This window comes from Oreochromis niloticus, linkage group LG6, assembly GCF_001858045.2.
Source record: "Oreochromis niloticus isolate F11D_XX linkage group LG6, O_niloticus_UMD_NMBU, whole genome shotgun sequence".
In the NCBI taxonomy this organism is placed as follows: domain Eukaryota; kingdom Metazoa; phylum Chordata; class Actinopteri; order Cichliformes; family Cichlidae; genus Oreochromis; species Oreochromis niloticus.
In genome coordinates this window covers 28598971-28622593 of record NC_031971.2, presented here as the reverse complement: position 1 = coordinate 28622593, position 23623 = coordinate 28598971, and the positions used below count along the sequence as shown (strand labels likewise).

Genomic DNA, 23623 nt, shown 5'->3' with positions numbered 1-23623 from the left:
AAATATGCATTTTGTTAAGACTTGTATGTCCATCTTCATTTTTTCAAACGTATATACAAAAACATTATTAATAATCCTTTTTTATGTTTATTTTAGCAAACTATTTTAAGAGTGAATGGTATTGGGAATAACAGCAACAGTGGGAGTTGGATTTTTTTAATGGCATTTTTTGTAATAAAAAGGAAAGCAGGACAGCATTAAACATACAGTCGAAGTACTACAAGTTTAAAACCATTAAAAGGTTTGAGAAAGTTAAACTACACTGATCTCACGGCTGACGTCTCACCTTGTGTACAAACTGCTCAACTCGTGTCTGCAGACCCCACACCTCAAACTTTACTGTGACGAGTTTGTATGAGCACATGATGGGATCCTGCGTGTCCCTCCAGCCCTCCTGAAGAATCCCTCGTGACGTCTTCTCAGACTTGAAATATCGTAAGTCCTGCAATTGTAGAGTGATCACACATGTGACACTGTAACCCAAACTGACACTGTGTCTGCAACGGACTTGGGAAATAATCAAAACTTCGAACTGAATGCCAGTATATAACACCTTTTCACATTAACCCTTGTCCTTGAAAAATCTCAGGCTTTGATTAAACAGCTATGAAAACCTTCATTTCACTGTAAATTCTGATACTGAAGGCTTTTAAATGCCAGATAAAAATGTGTGAGATGGAAGAGTCATTTGAGGGTAAGTGCAGCTCTCCAGTCCACATAATTTATACAACTGAACAGATAAAAATAAAATAAAATGTATTCCTATTTTCCATCTAGAAACAGAAGAACCTTTCCATTAGAAGTGATTTAATAGTACTGTACTGTCATCTAAATTACACTGTTTTTACTACTGTTTCCACCAGTGTGTTTAGACCTCTCCAGTGGCGTTAACTCCTATTAGCTAACAGCCTTCACACACACACACACACCTACACAAGCTCACCTCAGACTCTTTATAGTAGCGCTCCGGGATCTCATCGTAGGCGATGTCGATGAAGCAAACTTCCCTCTCCTGGTCCTTCAGCTCAGTGTCAAAGATCTGAAAACAGACGAGGTAGATTTGCCGTCGTCACATAAATACATCTCAGAAATGTACTTACTGGTCAGTGCAAGAGTTGGAATACAATCTTCCTCTTAACACTGCTTGACTTGTACCTTATCACTCTAAAGCCTCATCACTCGAACCACATGTTATTGTCTAAATAACCAGTAGAGGGCGCTCTCTCCCATGTTTTTATTGCAGCACTGCCAGTGCTGACTCAAATAACTGTATCAAATGTTGAGAAGTCATCGGCCCTCCTTCATTCTCTGTGTTGCTTTCTTATTGCTATCGGTCATTATTTCTCATGTTGAATAAAGGGACGGTTATGTTGCAGTTAGTGTTACAATTTCATAATACAGTGCAATTTATGCATGCGTCTACTTGTCGATTTATCAGTTCTTCTACAGTCAGAGCTTGTGAGCATCTTGCTGCAAGATTAAAATGTGTAAAAAAAATCAAAAGCTTGATAAATAATAAGTTGTTTGATTTGATTTTACAGACCAGACCTCTAGAAATAGTCCTTTCTACTACAGCAGCAACACCGTGATACATCACAAACTAGACACTGTGGCACTTAAATAATTCTAAGGTTACAATTACGCTCTCAAGCTGTTCTGATAATGACTGAGAGGAAAAGTGATAAAAGAAGTGACAGGAAATTGATTTGGGTCAACAGATGAGAAAAAGGAAAAATATCTGCACTTTGTCACTCTGCAAAATATAAACAAACATCTGCAGTAATGAATGAATGGAATGTTTTTGCTTTTTTCACTTGATGCTGAATATTTTTTTAACGATACTGATGCAGCACCAGCACCTAAAACTCTTAAGAGACCATTTCAATATAAAGATAAGATAAGAAATAATCAAACATACTCTAATAGACTTGGTCTATGTATTTAGCTATGAGATAATAACATTTCTAGATAGACTAACAAATGGTATTAAATGAAGACTTTTCACCTCTTCACTTAGTTCTATAAGCTGATGAAGACTCTCATGTATCAACTCGGGCGTGGTCCTGAGAGTCATCAATGACTTGGATGAGAGAAACAACTTCACGAACATAAAAAGTCCAAACGCATTCAGCTCAAGGACTCAAGACTCCTGTGACCTGAATGACTGACAACCTACAGACCTATTTTTATTGGATTGTTTTGATAATATTAATAATGGTAATAGCACAAGCCTTATCCATCAAGTACAAGGGTGGATTTTCAAATCATTAAGATGTGATTGAAGCGCAGGCTCTCAGGTTTAATTCCCTGGATTTTACAAACACATTACATTAACGGTTTAGGAAGTAAAACCTTTTTAAATGTATAGTCTCCCATTTTCAGTGGCTAAAAAATTATTAGCACAATTGCTGAATGTATATGTAGTACAGAAAGAGGGGCTACGTAAGAGATGACGACAAACAGTAAATATAAACAGTAATAAAGCCATAGCTCTACTTATGGCCTTACACTTTCTCTGTCATCCTGTCCAATGGCAAAGACACTGCTACTTTCTGCCTAACATTAACCACAGCTGTATTCTATTTTTCATGAGACTTTATGAGACATGAGCATGTTTCATTTGTTATAAGATGTGTTGTAACTTGGGCAATCCCAAAGTCTACATTCCTTAAGCTCAGCTCTAATTTAATCATATCTGTATCTTTTTTTTTTCCATGATCTTATTATGGTTACAGCTTCCCTGTGTGAATACACTTCTCATGCATTTTCTTTTACCACACCCTCAATTCAAAGAGTCCATTCTGTCCAGGCACACCTACTCATTTCCTGTCCTCCTAACTTTCAAGATTCCTTGCTTTTCCTTTTTTGTTTCCATTCATGCTTCCTTCATATTCATGCAGTTGGCCTTTCTCTCTTTCACTATGTTTTACAGCTTAGTTTATCAACAACAAGCCGAGTGGACAAATGCAAGTTATGTCGTAAGAATGGCGGAGGTGGGGAACTCCAGGCCTCGACGGCCGGTGTCCTGCAGGTTTTAAATCTCACCCTGGGTCAACACACCTGAATCAAATGATTAGTTCATTACCAGACCTCTGGAGAACTACAAGACATGTTGAGGAAGTCATTTAGCCATTTAAATCAGCTGTGTTGGATCAAGGACACATCTAAAACCTGCTGGAGTTCCCCCACCCCTGGACTATGGGGGACAACTCTTCAGAAAGTTTGTTGAAGTCTTAAAAAAAACCCACACACACACAGCTGCATTCTTATCATTTCACAGCATCCTTTATAAAAACATACATAACTCAGACTGGTTACTGTTTGTCATAAAAAATGCAAAGCCTCTTGTTTACTTGCCTTAAAGATGTTATACAAAGTAGCAAAGCTGTATTATTCCATTACTAAATCTGTGCTAAATCTCTGTGTGTGTCTGTGTGTGTGTCCACAGGCATTTCAAATTGAAACCAGATATTTATCCGACACAACTGTGATTTCTCTTTGTTTTCATCCACAAAGTGCATTTGCTGAAGGCGATTTCTGCTCTTTAAATTTCATTTAAAAACTCTTTGGTCTATCGCTTTGTCTTGTCAGATGAAGCAAGCATCAGTCTAACGTTTCATGCATGTTCAATGAGCACTGACAGTCTGGTCATTTTCGTCTTCCTGCTTTAAGGGTACAAGTGTGGTGTGTTTCAGACACAAACAAAGCACTTGAAGCACTAGGAACCATTTTCTACCTATACATCACAAAAATCACACATCATTTTAAAACTCAGTGATCTTAACCTGTTTACCAGTAACCACAATGCATTTAAAACTATCTGTATGTGGCACACCACTCCACGATTCCTTTTTCCTAATGTCTGAGCGTTGGCAGCCTTTCATTTGATGACTAATACCCGTATAAATGGGAATACAGAGAGTTAGCAATTCCAACAACCCAAATGAAATTAGGTGTCCAACAAGTGGAGCCGTTTTTTGGCAGACTCTTAAGGCTCATGCATTGTTGGCATTATTACATGATGGGATTGCACAGAAAGATTTTTTGCTGCCAGTTCTGCCTGGATAATTTTACTCATGTAGCCTTTGTAGAGATCTTGTTTTTTTTTTACCATACCTACATTATGTGCTATTTTATCTTAGACAGGGTTATCTTGCTTTACATATTTCTCTATGAGAAAGAGAGCAAACAGTCAGCAGTGTTACATTAAGCTGAGAGATTTGCGTGGGAGTGAGAGCCTGCCTGATTAACTGACTGGGCATATGGGCTGACATTAGCTGTATGGGTGTTCGCTGGGAAACCACAAACAGTGCATTTCACGATAAAGATCAAACTAAAAGCTTCATTTTCTACTTTGTTCCATTGCGCTGCTTATGGGTCACCGAAGTGCATATGCTACGGTTTTATATTAGAACAGAAAGCCCAGAACTAATGGAACACAAGGCCATTACTAATAACACATCATGAGGTCAAATCAATATAACTTGTATAGCCCAAACTCACAAGTTTGCCTCAAAAACACTTTAAAATCTCTGCAGCATGGAAAACTATTTGCCTTTAGACCATCTGGAGGAGGAACACAGGAGGCGTCCATCTGCCTGCAGAGACATTCACGCAACAGACTGCAGATGTACAGAGCAGTCATACTATACAGTGTTCCACTCAGCATGTGACTAAGAGGAAACACCCAAACCACAGTTCAAAGCGCCTATCACACGTGCACACCGTATACTTACATTGTCATTGCATCCTTTGTTGTCCTCATATTTTGTCTCTATGTGGATGGAAAACTTGGGCAGGAACGAGCACTGTGGATTAAGAAAGAAAAAAGATGCTTAACCACTTGTAAAGACAAATTAATCAACTAATGTCCGTAACAGAAGCGGTGTTGCTTTTATTATTCTTCTGCATTCCAAAGCTGAGCAAAAATAGAAGCAACGAGCTTATGAAGTCTGTTCTTCATAAGGCTAACTTATTCATACATGCCTTGCTGTAACACCTCTCAAAGTGCTTTTATGAGCACAGTGTCTGAGTTGCAAAGGTTTTTTTCTCCATCTGTATGTTTATCACTGTATAGTTTAAAATGAGCTGTGACAGCGCAGTACTTAAATCTCCTTGTCAAAAGTGACAAAAACCAAGACAATTTTGCAAGCCTGCTTAAAAACTAATTTTGCATGGGTGTATTTGCACTGACTCATACATAAGCACAGTATGCTCCCACACATGAACATAGACAATATCGAGCATTCCTTCGCTGTCACAACACTGTCCTCTTTCCCCGCTTATCCCCACACCCAAAAACGTCGTGACTCACGCTACTGACATTTCTCCCTCTGCATAACAGAAGCCCTATAGCTAAGCCCAATCACATTCATATGTTTTAAATGATGTATCAGGGTTAATCATGGGTCACACAGGCAGCTCTGATTATTGGAGAAAACTTAAGCGTGTGTGTGTGTGTTTGTGTGTGTGGTTGCTATGTAAGTTGTTTTGATCATTGCAGAGACTAACAAACCCTTCTGACAGAGCTGCCACCACCGTACTGCGGCTACGCTGCATACAGCAGAAGACTGCATAATCAGTAAATGGAAAATTCTTTAATATGTAAATTTTGGCATTTTTGTACCATTTGACATGTAACAAGCAGTCAGATGTTTGAAACGAAAGACGAGCGGACACAATTTACAGCAGAGATGTCAAAGTCATTTTACACTGTGGGCCGCATACAGCTCACTTTGATCTCGAGTGGACCAGACTGCACGAGTGAAACTATGTAATAAATTGCTACTAAAAGTGCTGAAATTTTTGTTAACTCCAGAAAAATGTTTCCCCCTGTGAACTCACTGTAAAATACAAACAAACAAATTGTTGTCATTGTTTATTTATTACTTGTTTACTTTGGTCTAGTATGAATTTCAGTGGCAGGGAGGGGTCTAAATGCACTCTTTCACGTTCTCCAAACCTGTCCAGTGGGCCGGAGTGGAGTCTCTGCTGGGCCTATTATTAAGTACACAATACTTAATAATCAATTTTTCTATGTGCTATTAATTAAAAGAAATGGGGTAAAAAGATTGGTTCCCTTCGTTTGTTTGAAATCTACCGGTGAGGTAAACATGTTTGCCCCTTCTATCATACTCAATTAGCTCCTAATAGTTCCACAATAATATTCCACAATGATTGAGGATACTTACAGTGTATTCTTCAGAACAATGCATGAGGTGACATCGGGTCAAAGCCATGGGAGAACACAAAAGAAAGCAAGTTAGCTACACATCATTAAAGAATATAAGTGAAGGCTACAACATACAAAAAATGTCTGTCAAATATCTGAAAACCCAGATCATCCCTCCTCACTAGAGTGTGTGTTTTCATTCCCTTTAATCTGTGCTCATCATCTTGTAACACCTCTTCTTAATGATCAGAATCATTAAAGCATCACATAAATGTTCTGTTCTGGCCACTGTGCCTCTGATCTTTGGACTCCTGATTACTGCTTGCTTGTAATATTGGTGATTCACGCAGCACAGCTTATTCCACCGCTGTGCTCAATGCGGATAAAAAGCACTGGCGGCTGTAAGCATGTAACCATTTGCAGATTTAAACGCGGTCACACGTGAATGAGTGACATGTTCATACTTTTTACATAGTTTTGTGTTTTGCTACCAAACCGAAACACTGGCAACCAGAAAGCTGATGTAACATCCCATTCTGGTTGACCTTGAATGTTGCATGCGAGCATTAAGGGCACTCAGGAACTTACAATGTCTGCAGTTTTCTTTTTGACTGAAGATGCTGTCCCATGTAAATGCATCACCTTGTAGAGTTTAAGATTGCACTTTATTGATCAACATTGAAAATCCTCCCTCATCTTTCATCTATGGCAGTCACCGACCTTTAACACTGAATTAGCATTTTGCTTAAGTTGCTATAAAAGCTCTTATTTCCAAAGTCACTGCATCCAGCTCATGATCACTGTGCCCAAATTTGCTAGAAGGCTTAATGTGGTGAAACCTCCAAATGTCCTTCAGAGATTACACATGGAGCTGCTGGAATCTGACCGTAAATTATGACTTAGGTTGCATAGTAACTTTGATGGCTCTGACCACTTATTCACTTTTTCTTACAGTGCTGTGCAAAAGTCTTGATCCACCTCTCATTTCTTTATATATTGTAAGGAAAACGGGAAATACGTGCAGATGCCAGAGTTCAAAGAGAAAATCCACACAGCCACACATGAATGGGATTAGGTTAGGTAGGTATTCTAAATTGGCAATGAGTGTGAATGATTGCCCTGCGATAGAGCCACAGTGTGCCCCACCTCTCACCATATGGCAGCTGGGATAGCTGGGATAGGCCAGCACCTGATGAATGGAAGGTAAAAAGAGAGTTTCTACAATTCTAATTAGCTTGAAATTCAATATTTGGTATAACCACCTGTATTCTTCAGCACAGCCTGAACTCTCTTAGGTAGGTTTTCTTGTAATTTCTTTAAGTAGTCTTAAAAAAAAGTCCTCCTGGCTTCTCGACAGCCATTCAAATCTCTCATTTGGCTGTTTCTGCCTTTAGTTCTGTTCTCTGCTAAGCTGATCCCACACTGCTTCAATAATGTTGAAGTGCAGGCTAATTTCTTTGCCTCAAACTTCAACTTTTCAGGAGCCTTTTTATGAATCTGTAACAAACCACTAACCTGCGATTTTAATGAAAGTCTCCCGGCTGCAGATTTTAACTGGCGCTGCTGCCTCAGACGGTGTTACATCTACAGGGGTTCATATAATCTTTCACAACTAATTAACAGATCAAGTCATCCAAATCTCGAATACTCAGAAAAATTGCTGCTTTAAACTTATACGCTGCATGAACATTTCTTTATTGGTCTTTCTGGAAATTGTATCAGTCGGAATGGAAAAAGAAGGCTTTTAAATATGCTGCTCCTTTTTTCTGGAATAATCCACAGACGGACCTGAAACTGTTAGAGCTGGTTATGATGGATAAGTTTGAGTCCAATAAAAATTTGATGCAAGAAATTATTTAAATAATGTGTTAAAGCAAATGATTTGGATGTTTGTGTTCACCTGCACTGAATGTCGGCTGTATTTGTTTCTTTACTTGTTGAATTGATATGTGTTATTTTGCTGTAATTTCAGCTTTCTTTGGGCTCTCAGTGACTTTTACCTAGATTAAAAAAAGGATATATGCTTTTGCACAATCTATTAAAACTGTCCATTAAAGATTCACAATCTTGGACCAGATTTTATCTCCAAGCTTCTTAAACCTTTATATCTTCTTTTCACACTCCTCCAGTTCACTTAAAACATGCAGCCAAGTGTTTATAGTAGCTGGCGAGTCCTGAGAAGCTGACCTTTAAAAAATATTGTGCTTACAATCTGACTGTAGCTTTAAACACCAAGTATTGAGAAGGCAAAACTAGGCCTCCTTCAGTTACAACAGCTAACTCAATTCTTGATATAGCATGAGCTGTGAACAGCATGACATCCTGAGAAATACTTTTAGACGGTATACTTACCGGTTATGGTGTAAGGGTAGTAGTTCCATGCCTTCTCTGTTACATAGAAGATTTTAGGAACCACTGCTCGAGCCCAGCTGGGTAATTTACTGCAGAGAGGCATTGAAAGAGACAAAGACAGATGTGGAGCTTGTGTTAGTGAAGGAGGGAAGGAGGTTGAAACTGCTTCCTTTGGCACAGCAATCATCAAAAACTTGTTTTACGTGTGAAAGGAAAATGGACTCACAGAATAAAACAGTTGAATAAAAGAGTCCATATGAAAAAAAAGAGTGCTTCTGTAAAGCTTTGATTAAGGGGAATACAAATGGCAGCTTAGGATTTTCAGCCACTCTAATGTAATAAATGAAACCAAAAGACCAACAAAAGAACATACGGACAAAAAAAATGTTATAACAATTTATTCTGCTGATATAAATGTGGTCTATCCAGGACAGTTAACTGAAAGGAGCGCTCTCTTTTTTTATATATACACAGTTAAACACATTCATTCCAACGATGGCTGAAGCAGTTGGGCTTTAAGGACCTAAAGGGACCAAAAGACACATTAATGGCAGCAATGAGGAAGGAACAAGTGGTGCTTTCCCTTTTTCCCCTCAGCTGTGCAGCAACATAATTGATAATAATTTTATTTCATGACATTTCAACAATTCAAATCCTCGACACTGACCGATAACTCATTCCGAGTTGAAACATCTCGCAGCTTTGTTTCACTAACATATTAATCTAAGTTAATAAAGCTTCTGGCTTTTCCCCCTTTTTCACAAGGAATCAGCAGGAAGCAGGTTAAGTTATGTCAAGGTAGTGTCATACTTATCTCACAAACAAAATAGTAACATAAACTCTCAAAAATAAAGCAAAGTAGTATTCCTTAAATATCACACTATTTATTAGTTGTAGCCGCAGATATTTGAGTTTTCTGTGCCTGAAAGCACTTTGTTGAAACTTTTAATCTCTGTATCATCCACCATGAGGTCACTGTTTCAGTACTCTACCAATATGTGTATTCGGGAGACTTATTAATGCATGTCTGTGCTTGACATTCACTTATCTTCGATTATGTACTTTGGAAAGCCGCCACCTACTTTGACTGACATATTCTCCAAAACAGGACAAAAATGGCACTCCGTGAAATACGTGACTGCTGTGAATAAAAAATTTGTGAATGCTGCCAGATATTCTCTCTCTCTTCCAACAAAGAGACTGACACCCCTCCTACACCTCCATCTGTTGATTTCTCCTAGTCCCTCCTTCTTCTTCTTGTAAAGATCTTTGCCAGCCCATGTTGCCAAACGTGCAAGCGTAATCGATGCCTGCTTTATATTTAAAAAAAAAAAAAAAAAGCATCTCGGTTTATCTCAACACATCTGAGGAATGGCAACATAATCAACCAACCTTAATAATAGTAATAATAATAATAAAAACAATGATAATAAAAAAGGAAAACAGTATTCAGGTTCGATGAAATCAGGCCAAATAGTAAAGTACTGTGCAGAGCAGATTGTGAGGGCTAATGAGGCGGTTAAAGTGTGACAGATTGGCAGATTGATTCCCTGCTGGTGACTTAAAGTTAATGTTTACTTGTTGCAGCTCCAGAAGGACGACCAGTTAAGGTAAACAGAACAGTAGCTAACTATAGTAAAGTTATGTTGTTGATTCTATACAAGCCTAACTTCCATCCATACAGTTTCTTCTGCTACACTTGCCAAGTTTATACAAAGAACATCATTAAAATATAACAATATTACTTATAGATTATTTTTTTTTACATCTTCTTGTCAATTTGATATCTCAAGAACGCCTGAAGGGAATTTTATTGCATTTGGCAGTAGAGTCAACCCAAAACACAAACAGACTTTCCTAACAATGGTTTTGTTTACTTATTTATTTACATGTTTACACTGTTGGGTTCTGCTGAGATTACCCGGGTTTGTGTGTTTGTTTGTTTTATGTGAAAGCACATCAGTTGTTTTCCATGATTATGCACCATTTACTATCTAGTAAGAATTCCTTGATAATTTTTTCACTACATATTTTATAAGACAGAGAAATATAAAAGGCAGCTTGAGTGGCTGACAGAGGAACGCAGCTGTTATTTCCACTGAGAAGTGAGGGTTTCGAATTAAACCACAGGGATGTTCATCAGGATTATAGCTTTTGAATTCTGCCAAACGCAGACACACATTTACGCACTCATACATTTCACTCCATCAAAATGTCAGCTGCTGTGGAAAGGTTAGTGTTTTCTAGAGCTCCATCTAACTGCAAATGCAAACATTCATCAAAGCTGAGAGTTTAAATGTTTAGAATACATTTCTTTCCCTCTTTTTTCTCCTTGCCTGAATGACAATTTTGTTTGTGCGCATGAATGAACTGCTCTGAAATGAGTAAATATCGCTCCTTAGATATTGGCAAAATTTCAGAAAAATTTTCCCAATAACAGTAAGTTAAAGAACTGCTCCACCTTAAAGTGTGGATGAAGATTATAGCCTAAGGTCTTTTTTTGTACAAAGCAACTGTTGCCTTTCATTTCTGTTTAAACAAAGCTCCAAGCAAGTGCCTTCCTGAACACTCTTGCTCAAAATACTCAATTTATCTATTTAAATTTCTAGTTCAATACAAAGCAAACCGACCGAAAATACCTGAATGGAGATCCAGACGATCTCTGTATGCTGCCTTTGCCTTCTTCATTTCCTCTGCAGAGCAGAGGTGTGCTGACTCAACATAATTAGTTCCCTGGCATAGCGAATGCTGACACGGGTATTTGTGCTCAGACAAATGGCCTACAGCATCTCTGCCTTCTTCCATTTTCTCTCTCTTGACCTTGTTTAGGCTCCGTCATATTTTTTCCCACAAAAAAATTTCCACCTTTTCATTTTTTAATAATGTATTTCTTGCTAACTTTCATTTTAATTTGTAATAATAATTATATATATTTAAATAATAATTCATTATAACAAATAAGTAATTAATCATTCATTAAAATAAAAAGAGAACATAAAATACTGCCAGTACTGTCATTAAACAGCCAAAGATACAACGAATGGACTTGATGCTTCTCAATGCTTCTTGATGCAGAGGCCATTGTGATTAGATTGTACATCTTTGCCTCAGACAAACAAGCACAATTTTAGGTCTAATCATTTTTTACTGAATTACCTGAAATTACCACATCCTGCAAGCGCTCGCGTCATCGGGAAGAAATGCTGTAAATATAATGTAGCAAGTAGTTCGTCACCAGGAAACAGTGCAAGCGGTGTTTAGGCAATTTGAAGGATTTCTTGTTAAACTATATCACGATTTTAACCCCTGCATTGCTTTTATTTGATTGACTGCATTTAGGAACAGGGAATTAGGTCCCAGGTGGCGAGAATAGCCTTCAAAACAACAATCCCTCAAGCATTGGCTTTCTGGTAAACTTCTACAAAGTTTAGTTCTGCCAGTCAGTGTGGGAAGTTTTTGATTCATTTTGATTCATTGCATTCACTGATTAGTCTTTTCTGTAAATATTCAACCATAGGGATTGAATTTGTTCTTTCCACTTGTTTTGAAACAAGCAAACAAAATATGTTCTGTGGACAAGAAGATTCTGCCAAAGAAAGATAGCAAACAGAAATGTTCAAGAAATGTTCAGGAACTGGTTGCAGACCAAATGACAATTAGATTAGATTAACGGTGGCCAGCATGTAAAAGTAGCCCACACACTACTAATTAATCACATGTCGGGCATTCAACTAGCAGGAAAATATTCCACTGACCTGTTGAGGTAGACTCGTTTCTCTGTGTACTGTCCTTGGCCATGTGCCGGGTCTTCATACGGTTCGTTCTGGACAACCTCCACCCCTTCCCCTCGATCGCTCTGCTCATGGCTGTGTTTACTGATCATGTACAGCTGCCCAATCCGGTACTAAAAGACAAAACGTACAGACAGGGTGAGTTCACACTGTGAAGCAACCAAAACTGTGATAGAATCAGAAAGAAACACTGATATCAAAAGATTTCACCGAAAAAATTCATCCACAGTTAAATTACAAATGAAAAGGTGTGCCAGTAATATTTTTTTTATTATTTCTAAAAGCAAATATTCAGTTGATAATATCATAACACCATTACCAGAATCTAATAACACTAACAAAAAGTACAAGAAAAAAAATCCACAGTTTATGATTCATCAATGACACCTAAAAAAGAGCCTCGAACTGTGCTTCACTAACTGCACCCTTGACTCAGTCTAAAATGTTTGTTGTTAGAAGTTATCCCTGCAGCCACAGAGAAGCATATGCCAAAAGCAGTTATGGTCACCTTCCTTTTAGTCAGTGATTACACATGTAGAGCTTAAGAGAACTAGATTCAAAGGGAACTCAGCAGGGCATCAAAGCACCCATGCTAACAGCAGACTTGGTTTATACACTTTTACACCTTTTGATGCACAAGTTACCTCAGGAATACGTGCATGGTAGTTTGGAGCAAGAATCAGGACTCTTTTTGTTCTGTGGATTTTAGCACTGTGGATCACCTCAGAGAAATGTTACAAGATGAAGTAAAGCAGATAAATACACTCTCTTAATCCATTAGCCTTAACATTTGAATTTTAAATTTTATAACTAATTAATAGCACATGCTATAGTATTGTGTGGTCTGTGATTTCAGTCCATTGCCAGGTGGCTGATAGGCAACATGAGGACATCCTAATATCTGATATAGATAAGAACCTTCAGGGCCTTAGATGTAGCTACGTACCAATTTGGGTTGCTCAACTCCTGCTCATGTGGGAGTTTGTAGGCAAACAACCAGACAGGGACTGTGTTCTAGTAAGATGACTTCAAGAATCTCTACAAAGCTAAAATTATAAAAGAGTAATTAAACTCTAACTGAAGAGACACTTTAGACAATCACAAAGTAAAAATTATATGTTTATGCAACAATGAATTCCACCTGCTTATCTTGCAGTCAACAATCTTTGTGTATTTACTGCATTTAATGTTACTCCTGATTTGACTGAAAGCAAACATAGAAAACAAAGTGAAGTCTCAGATGCTTCTTCTGCAATAATGGATCTCTGTACAAAGGTAAAAATTGCTGTTGTATGGCAAAGCAACTCCTGTTCTATAGAACATGACTCTGCAGCACACTGGAACATTTTCAATTAATCAAATAAGTGTAGCTATGCATAAATCCAAAGCATTGTTCTGTTTAAAAAGACCCAAAAAGGAGAAAGACTGATTTTTAAAGAGGAGGTCAGGAGCTGAGTGTGAGTGAAAGACTGAAGACGATCAAAGGATGGCAAATCAAAGAGATACTGAGGATACAGACAACTGTAAATTCTAGAGTGATTATAATTAAGTGAATAAGGAAACATAAAGGTGAGGCATAAACAGTCTCACTTGCATGTGCTTTCTGTTCTGTCTGAGCTCTTCGTTAACAGATACTAGCTTCACAAAAGGAAAGTTTGTCCTGGTAAATCAAATTAACCATATTTCTGTGGATTCGCCTGACCTTTTCCAGCCTCAGCTGTTAGCTAAGCTGTGATGTGCTGTCGAGGGAAAATGAGAGGTGCTCAGATAGTCGCCCAAACAAGCTCCCAGCAGGGCTCTAAATCTTCTTTTCTTTTTTTTTTTTAATAAACAGGCATAAAATAAAACAAAATGAAACAGTTATGTTAAACCCCTAAAGTTATTAGTGTATACCTTTCTGAAGAATGCGAAACCAAGCAGTCACAAGAGATTTCATCATGGAGGCTTTGCGTGTGTGGTTATGAGAAGGTTAACTTTATCACTCGCGTGATGAATGTTTAACACGGAAGATTTTCAAACAGTTATTTCCAGGCCGCCATATTTAGTCAAATACAGTACACATGTACTTGCACACAACACCTCAAAGTAGCTGCATGGGGGTCAAATAATATACACACAACATAGTATGTTAGTGTGAGTGTATATTTATGACTTAATTAGCCCAATTAACTAATAGTCTGCTGAAAACATAAAATACAACACTGTGTTATTATGGCTTAACAAACATGTTAATTCCCTGAAACTAATAAGTCTAAGTGTCCTGCTGAGGAGAGGTGATGGTCATTGTTATGCTTAACAGAGCTTTCAGTGGCCAACAGAGCCTCAGGGACAAGAGTGTAATCATTTGAAAAACAGACACTCCCACCAGAGCAGGACACATACACAGAGTAGGACACAGATGATGAATTAGTATAGCTTTTGATTAGTTCTGATTAAGTGTGGGCCACGAGGAAAGAAAAAATCATCCCTTTTGAATTTTAAACACTTCATACCCTCACGTAATGCTATCGATTTAATGAAAAGAAGACTCTGTCTAAGGTCATGATACATGATGTCGTCAACAGGGGCAGAAAGCCACATAAATATATGCGAAACTACAGCATGTAGGCACATAGGTAAAGTACACAATAAGCCTATTTTACATACATTTTCTGTCATGACACCAAAGCAACAATTAAATAGAGTGCTTTTGTTGAATGAAATCCCCCTCTAAACCTGGCATAATGTGTTTCCCGTGCTTACATTCCTTAGCTATATCACTTTTTTCCCCCCATGCATTCATGCAATCTATGCATTAAAGGTCACAGGCACAGCTGCATCACCTTGGCTCTGCAGCCTCTGTGGTGGACTCGTTTCAATGTGAAAGTAACACAATGACTCACATCCTTTGAGGCTGTTTGGTCCACACACTGCTCTGGTCAATGATATGTATTTGTTGTTTCACACAGATAGAAACATATGCATGCATGTGCATGCATGCACGTACATTACATCCGTGAACACACACACACTATGCACACATACCAACTAACCATAAAGATAGTTGTCTAAGCACATCACTATCAGTGCAGATCTGGATACAGAAGCAGGCTACAGTCAAAGATTAAGACGCACAGGCATTCTCCCTCCTTCCACTGGTCAAATAAAAGCCAAAACGAAGTGAATTTTATTTTAGAAAAAACAAAACAAAACAAAAACCCCTCTGTATTCAACATAACAAACACTGGCTCAGACGAATGGTTTTGGTTAAACACTCTAACCTAGACTACAGTTTAAGATTCCTCATAAAAACTTGAAACGAGATGAAGCTAAGTTTAAAAAAAGTATTCCAACCACTACTGCTGCAGCACCGATAAACAGTAAGAAAAAAAATACTACAACTCTACAGAGATTCAGAAGTGCCTTGTACTGCGTTGCTCTCACATTAAAGCCAAAACAGTAATAATTGTGTATAAATCATAGTTTCACAAAAAACTTTCTCTCCAACGTCTCAATTTACAATACTTCCACATTTCATTTAGTTAGCTTTCAAAGTACTGGTACTGCACAGTTTTTGAATTTCAGTGAGCCATGAGGAGAGACAGGCCAAGCAGTGAACCAAACACCATATGACATTTAATTCATTACATAACATACTATGGTCAATGCCTCACATACAGCTCACGTAATTAGTGTTAAATGGACTGGCATTTAGATAGCACATTTCTAGTCTTGCTGACCACTCAGAACTCTTTTATACTACAAGTCATTTTCATACACATCAACACAGGATTGCATTTTATGACATTTTTGAGTCATAAAACACTGGTTCAATTCTTGCAGAAGAACGGCAGATATGTTGAGGTTGGTGGGATTGAACTGCCAACATTCCAACATTCTGATTAGTAGGCTATCTGCTCTTACCTCCTGAATCGCTGTCACTCATTTGGAGTTGGGTTTCTGGTTACCTACTGAAAGTTACAGCCAATATTAAATCTCTTTTTAGCTCTGGAAATATATGATTCTAACTGTTCATGCAGCTCAGCACTAATAGCTGCTCGATGTCCATCAAATAGCCAAAGTTGCTTTCAACTGACAACAGTAATAATATAGTGAATGTAATGTAATATAGCCAACAAAAACGAAGCTGATAATAATCACAGCACGTAGCCATTTTAACAGCCACTTACATCTAAAAAGCACCACTGCTGCTAAGCCAACTTTAGCAGCAGCGGTGCAGAACCCACTAAAAAGTTCAGTGAAGTTCAATGAAGTTCAGTGAGTTCAGTCTAGCACAGGGCTGTCATGTTGCAAGATTATGAAATTCATCAGGCATAGGACATTTTCTGCACTCACAGCATACCTTCAGGACATTTTGACATCAGGCTCAGTCCTGAAATAACCCGTGTACAGTGTAGTGCTCTGTACTTCACAACCTCGACTGAAGTCCTGAAAAGCATAACCAATCTTCAAGTGTTATGCAAGGGCAGGCCTATTCAATCTTATGTAAACAGCACTTAGCATTTATTTCCTTGGTTATAACACTTAAACAAGTCAATGGTTTCATTCACTCTGCTTGTAATATGTTGACTTTCAGATAGCTCAGTCACAGACAATAAATCTGTCATGGAGAATGTGTATACGCCGTGATAGACGGGCTACCTGTCCAGGCTGTACCCTGGCTCTTACTCTATCACATCTGGGATAGACTCCAGCGCCACCGCAACCCTGAATTGGTTAAGCAATGAGAAAACAGCTGTCTGGATGGAATGTCCATGAGATCAGCAGTGACAATGGACACTATATGAATTTTTGGGCTATAGGATATTTTTTTAAAAAATAAAAAGTTTTGTATTAACTTATTATTACAGCATATACCCAAAGCTGAATGATCTGAAGTTATTACATCAAGTTCTTACATCACTGTCAAGAAGCCATTACAGTAACATCCAGGGCAAAATGCATGTTATTTTTGCATCATGTCAGTTTTGTCTCTCCTAATCTGAGCCATGGGCTGCTTCATTAATAAAAGCTCACCTCTTCAATGAAGCCTCAAAAGCTGCATTTCTAAAAACAGCTCTGGGCTGTGGGAGAGATCGAGCCTGATAAGTTAAGAGCTGCTGTAAATAATGCATATGCACTCCATTGCTTTTCTGTGCGCCACACAAAAACCCAGTGAGGTGAGTAGTGTCAACTGAAAGACACTGCAGTGGCAGAGGACAAACTAAGGGGAGCGTCATGAAGATATCCGGAGTTTTGTGAGTAATGACAAGTTAAAGTAAATGCAAGTGAGGTACTGTCACCTTGAAATAAAAGCTTTGAACGGGTTATACAAGTGTGACATCATCTTAATTCACTATTCATTTAGACAAGACATGTCCTCGTCCACTCGTTTTGTCATTGATGAGTTGTAGTTCTTCTAAAAACTATCAAGGACTAGCATACGTCATCTTGCCCTCTTTTGTGGGTCAGTGTGATGATTTTAAAATATTAAAAAAAACACCCCACCATTAATATCCTCAATCATGAAGAAGCCAAAAAGAGGCTGCCCAGTACAAAGAAAGCTTTGAACGGCAACAACAACAAAAAAGAATAAAAAAGTCTTGTACTGATTAGTTCAATAACCTGTTATTTTCTCCCTTTGAAGTAATCACTTCTGTGAAAGCTGTTCTGTTGAGGTACACGCACTCTGTCCCTTTTCTGGAAATCTTCGCAGCGTGATCAATCATTTAGCTTTATGACACAGCTGGCCAGTGCTTGCCTTGCCTTTATTTGATTTGTCCGATAACAAGGCACTCTGGTTTGTTGTTGCTCATTAATCAATACTAATAAACTAGAGTGTGTTGTCATCATCGCCCCCAATTACGAGGTCCTGGGCAAGTTCACTGAAACCCAAATTCACAAACTAAGATGACTACATTCTTACAGATGTGAGACGAACCAACTACGGTATCTTGCTTGAGTGCCTGCATGTGCAAACTGCATAATCATCCCTAAATTTCCATGTAAGGAAAAGTGTTGATGGCATTGATGTTTAGGGTTGCAGAATTAATCCAATTTAATCTCAATTATTTGGATTTCTACAATTAAATGAACATGATTGACCAATATTGGAAATCTGCCAATAAAAAAGTCACTACCTGAAGAAGTTCCTGCATGTGCCATTCACAATTGTCCCCTTGAAGTTTCCTGAATGTCATCTGAACACTACATCACAAAAACAAATAATACCACTTAATTATGAGTCATTATTAATTAATGTCTTTTGTCCCTTCTCCCTCCAATCAACCCAACCAGTTGTAGCATATTTCGTCCTGTTAAAAGGGAGTTTTTCCTTCCCACTGTTGCCAAAGTGCTCACTCAAAGTGGTTGTCTGATTGTTGGGTTTTCCTGTATTATTGTAGGGTTATTACCTTACAATATTAAGGGCCTCAGGGTAACTGTAGTTGTGATTTGGCGCTATATAAATAAAACTGAATTGAACTGAAATTGAATAACGTACCATTGACACGAAAATCAAATGTCTGGCATAGCAGATAGCGGAAACTTTGTCCCTTGAACTTGATCAACATTAATGGAAAGTTAGTTGTGAGTGCACCACAAAGCAACAGAACTAACTTATTGAACCACCTGTAAACAGACCACAAAATGGCACTATAATGAAGGCCAAAACAAACAATACAAAGGCTGCTAACATGAATCAATCCAACATCAGCTCAGGTGTCCATAAAAGCAAGCCTGTAGAGCACGTCGGCATATCCATCAAGCCCACAAAGACGCACTGAAGTCACCAATGCATTCCATATGGTGACTAATGAAGATAAAATAGTCAACACAATGGGGAAAAGTTATGTTATGGCTTTCATGGATATATTATAACTTTTGAAAAGTAGTGATATCTGCACTGAACATAGTAGGAGACCTATAGAAGTATACACAGCCATAGAATACTTTGCCATGAGTTTTATTTACATCCATAAGGTACAAAGAATGGAGTGGCAGATGTTATTTTGGTGGTTCTTTCATCTAATGTAAAAGAATAATAACAAAAATATCTAGAGGGGAATCATTGCTGTGAAATAATAAAATCACTGTCATTGATATGAAGTTCTTAATCATAAAATATGAGGAGTCATTTAGCGCTAAAACATCTAACACTAATTTGCATTCAGCATGTCTGAGCTCACCCTCAGAAAACTATTATCACTTGATTATCACATAATTTCAAATATGGATTCTTCTTTTTTTCCTCCCTTTTTCCCCATCTCACTTATACTTCACTTTTCTTCTGCCCACTTACTGCCTTAAAGAAATAACATAAGCTTTGTCCAAACTGTAATTTGTAATACCTAAAGACACCATAAACAGAAATGAGTCATTAACCAAAAAAGGAGTACTTCTGCTACCAGTTCTAAAGGCTTAAAGTGTCTAGACTCAGACATGCTTCTGCAGTGGCAATACTGATAAAACAGTTGATCCTTGTATCGTCTGTTGCTGGGAGCGATTGGGAGTGGACATCGGATAATGAGGGAGAAAGATAAAAGAGAAGAAGGGGGAAAAAAAGGGGAGGGATTATTGAAGAAAGGGACAGGGAAGGGATAGGGAGTTAGCAGAAAAGGAGAGAGGGGGTGTGATTAGCAGTGTATGTCACTCTGTTTCCAGGCCTCTGCATACACAGTAGAGGGAACTGAAATGAATGAGAGCAATAAATCAAGACAGACAAGAATGGATTGGGGAAAACAGAGAATTATTAACTGTCTGAGAGATTATCTCCCTCCTGTGTGACAACATCTCTCATCAAAGATGTGGAGGTCTTGAGTACTTTGGCTCCGCCTGCACCCTCAGAACAACACAGTGATGAAAGATCTTGAACTTAGCTTTTAATTAAAGATAAGACTTAGGCTGCAGCACTTAAACAAAAGACCTACTGAATCAATTTAGCATGAAAGCTAAGTCTAATGTTGCTGTTAAGAATGAGTTTAATTGTGCTTAAAAAGACTAAGTGTAAGAGCAACAGAAACATCACAGAAAATTATTTTGTCATTGTAAGAGGCATGTCATTTCTTTGGCCTTTTGAAAACAAATGTTCAGCAAAAGGTCAACAGTTGGATTTTGAGTGTCTGCAAAGCTCTTGCAGATACAGCAGACATAAATAAATAGCTTGATATTATGATGTTGATGTCCAGTCAACATCATCATTGGCACAAAATAATGTTACAATATAAACCCTGACTCATTCATACCACACATATTAGTTAAATTTCCAAATTTTTGATTAATAAAGCTGAAAATTCATTTCAATAAACGTAATTAAAGTATCTATATCTCTTACTATGTAATAAATACTCAGTCCACCTTTGCAAACCTGATTTTATATGATGGAGTTTAAAAAATGCTATTATCAAGCAGTTTACTTACCCAGACAGGATTTCATTTATTCCATGATTCGTTTAACTGCAATAAAACTAGGCACACGCTACAGTATCAAGCTCAGTATCAAGCTTGCTCTATTGAGTTGGCTTAAAGAGCCTGACAAATGAGACGAGTTTAAATCTACAGCACACTTTACCATCGTTGTGTAATTAAGATGAATCCCATTGTTCAATTGAACCACATAATACGCTAGTTTAAATTATGCTTTGCTTTCCAAGCACAGATTACTGGTTAATCTGATGGAGTGCAAATTATGTTTTGCAGAGAAAATGAAATTTGCCTTCACTAATGAGACACACGGTGATTTATCATTAGCTGAGTAAGATAGAAAGGTGTAAGATGGAAATATGTAGCCTTGCCAAACACCAGACTCCCATCAGATTGAGACAACAATAACTCGAGAAACTTCGCATTAATAACACAAGGTCACACTCGTTAAAGTGAGACGACTTTTTGTTACATTCAGAAATCTATAAATCTTTTAGATGTTTTTTTCCCAGAGCAAGTAAAATGACCTTCCACATAGAGCTTCTGACATTAGCCAAATACTCTTCTAAATGAGTATGGAATCAGTGAGCACATAATTAACCTGCAGTTTAACAAGGCTGCTCCTCGGCAGCCTTGTCAGCACACCTCTCAATTTGAATGTCAATGTGAGGTAACAGTCTACACTAAAAGCTCTGATAATCACTGTGCTCCACTTGCACAGGGCCACGTTAATGCCCTCTGGGAGTACTGTGGCAGCCAAAACTGAGAGACCATTTTGTGCTTGGCAGGTACTACAACACTGACAACTTGTAAGAGCAACTTGGAAAGCAGGGTTGTGAGCTAATTTGCTCAGTGTGTTTCTCTTAGCTGCAGGGTGAAAGAGCCTGTGAGGGGAAGTGTAAGTGTAAATAGTGACTGCATATTAAAGACCTGTGATTATGTAGGCTTCAATGTGGGTTACTCACTTTGTGAATACTATTGGGATCTCGACAAAACTAAGAGTTTAGTGTAAGTCCCGTAGTTAGTGATGCACCGGCTGCAGTTTTCTTGGCTGTTTTCCAATTTTTTTCATAAGCATGAGGTGCAGATATTTATTTTTCCAGATTCTAATTTTCAAAAGTACGTGCAAACAAAAATCAACTATTATTCAATTGCTCATCATCCCAACATTTTTTTGAAATATGCTGGAATCCACAGAAGTCATTCACAGTTGTCCGGTATTTCATTGCTCCATTTTTACACAATAAACAAAAAAAGTGTTTTTTTCGTCCTTCTGTTTTTCAGCTTTGCAATTCAGCACATTTAGATAATTCTGCTCTGGGCTTTAAAATAGTTTAATTTAGTTTTCCAGTTCTCTTAACCCGTAAGAGAAAATGTCATTGTACAGAAAAATCAGTAAGACGACACATACATCCGGTACACACACACAGAAATGCATACATCCACAATCCTATACTGCTGCCACACCCACGGGGCCATCATGTTGCCGTTTCATTACAAACAAACTAACAAACTCACATTGAGCTGCAGACACATGCAGCCCTTCTTGCCCTGTTCTGTGCGCATTTAATCAACTGGGTGGCAGTGTGCACTGCTCTGAGCTGCACTCTCCAGATAAGATTATCCTTTAGCTGTAGGCCTGACAGTCAATAGGTTAGACAAGGGGCATAATTAGTGTTTGTGTGTGTGTGTATGTGTATTAGGCCAAGGGAGAAAGGGTAAATGAACAACACAGATAAAGATGGTAAAGATAGAAATTGAGTGAATAAGAGAGAAAAGCACAAAGACAAGTTATCAGTGTTGCCCAGCAGAGCACTATAAACATGAGAAATCAATGTGAAGGATGCAAACACATCTGCAGTGCCATCTATGCTTCTGCTTCTCCTACCTTCTCTGCTCCCTGTTAAGTGGGCACACGGAGAATGTGTACTGTGTGTCTTTGTTGGTAAGAAGTAATTTATTTTCTGCACTTGCACTTGTTTACAAAAGGGGGTTAACAAAGGGGTTAACTCGCAAAATGGATCAAAATTATGAAATGAATTTTCGAATCCGTTTCGATTCAATGTTTTGAGTTCAAAGTTTCCTGTTATTTGGGGGCAGTCGGTAAATGTTCTCGATGTGTGCCGAAGTTAGAACAGCGGTGCTCTTATTTCATTTTCAGACTATACGCTGTTCGCCTGACAACCTCAGTCATCAGTCAAAACAGAATGATTCACAATCAATTTAATGCCATAAACAAGGCGCAGCATCCATCTATGTGAAAATGTTGACATTTTTCACATTGGCTGAAGTGCACGGATGGAATATTAAACTATAGAAAACAGGAAGAATGGAACAAATGTCAATTCCATTAAACCCTCCTGAATTACTGCATTTAAAAGGTAATTATTTAAAAATGCTTCAGTTGTTGTGCATTGCTTTCGAAAGCTACTGCCTTGACCTTTAAGTAAAACAAACTGAGCTGAGGTGTCCACCTGTGACTTAACCTGATACCTGTCAGCTCCAAGTTCCCACTAATGTGGGATAAAGTGCTGTCCAGCTGAGGCATAGGACCAGGATGCACATCTTGCTGCAGACAGTACGATTAATCACCCAAACTATTATTATTCATCATATCATCACCTAAGCAGACAGGCCTTAGCACCCAGATGATGCACTGTAACATTTATACACACAAATCCAATGCCAGAGACAGTTAGATGGCTGCTTTGCTCTGGCACAATAAAGAAAATGAAGAGTCATGGAAAGTGCTGGACCAGGAAATGTTTCGCCCTCGACTAGTATTTTTAGATAATTGTTTTTTCCAGTAACAGAGGCTGAAGCATTAAAGAGACGCCAGATATTTTGGCTGATATTTCCACATTAAAATGTCCCTAATTCAAATGGTGGATTTCCTAGATAATATTAC

At 38.1% G+C, this 23623-nt stretch overlaps 1 protein-coding gene across 3 annotated transcripts in view; it reads right to left on the bottom strand.

Annotated features, from left to right (window-relative positions):
- LOC100700691 (phosphatidylinositol transfer protein cytoplasmic 1) overlaps positions 1-23623 on the bottom strand; it is a 71813-nt gene that overhangs the window by 5247 nt on the left and 42943 nt on the right. For 2 of the 3 annotated variants that reach the window (XM_019359707.2, XM_019359709.2), the window contains exons 2-7: positions 12280-12428; positions 8525-8613; positions 6192-6199; positions 4737-4808; positions 944-1039; positions 287-442 (exon numbers count right to left, since the gene is read on the bottom strand). In XM_019359707.2, coding sequence (XP_019215252.1) covers positions 287-442; positions 944-1039; positions 4737-4808; positions 6192-6199; positions 8525-8613; positions 12280-12428 — 570 coding nt within the window. The remainder of the gene's footprint in view (positions 1-286; positions 443-943; positions 1040-4736; positions 4809-6191; positions 6200-8524; positions 8614-12279; positions 12429-23623) is intronic. The other variant, XM_019359708.2, reaches the window with a different exon arrangement.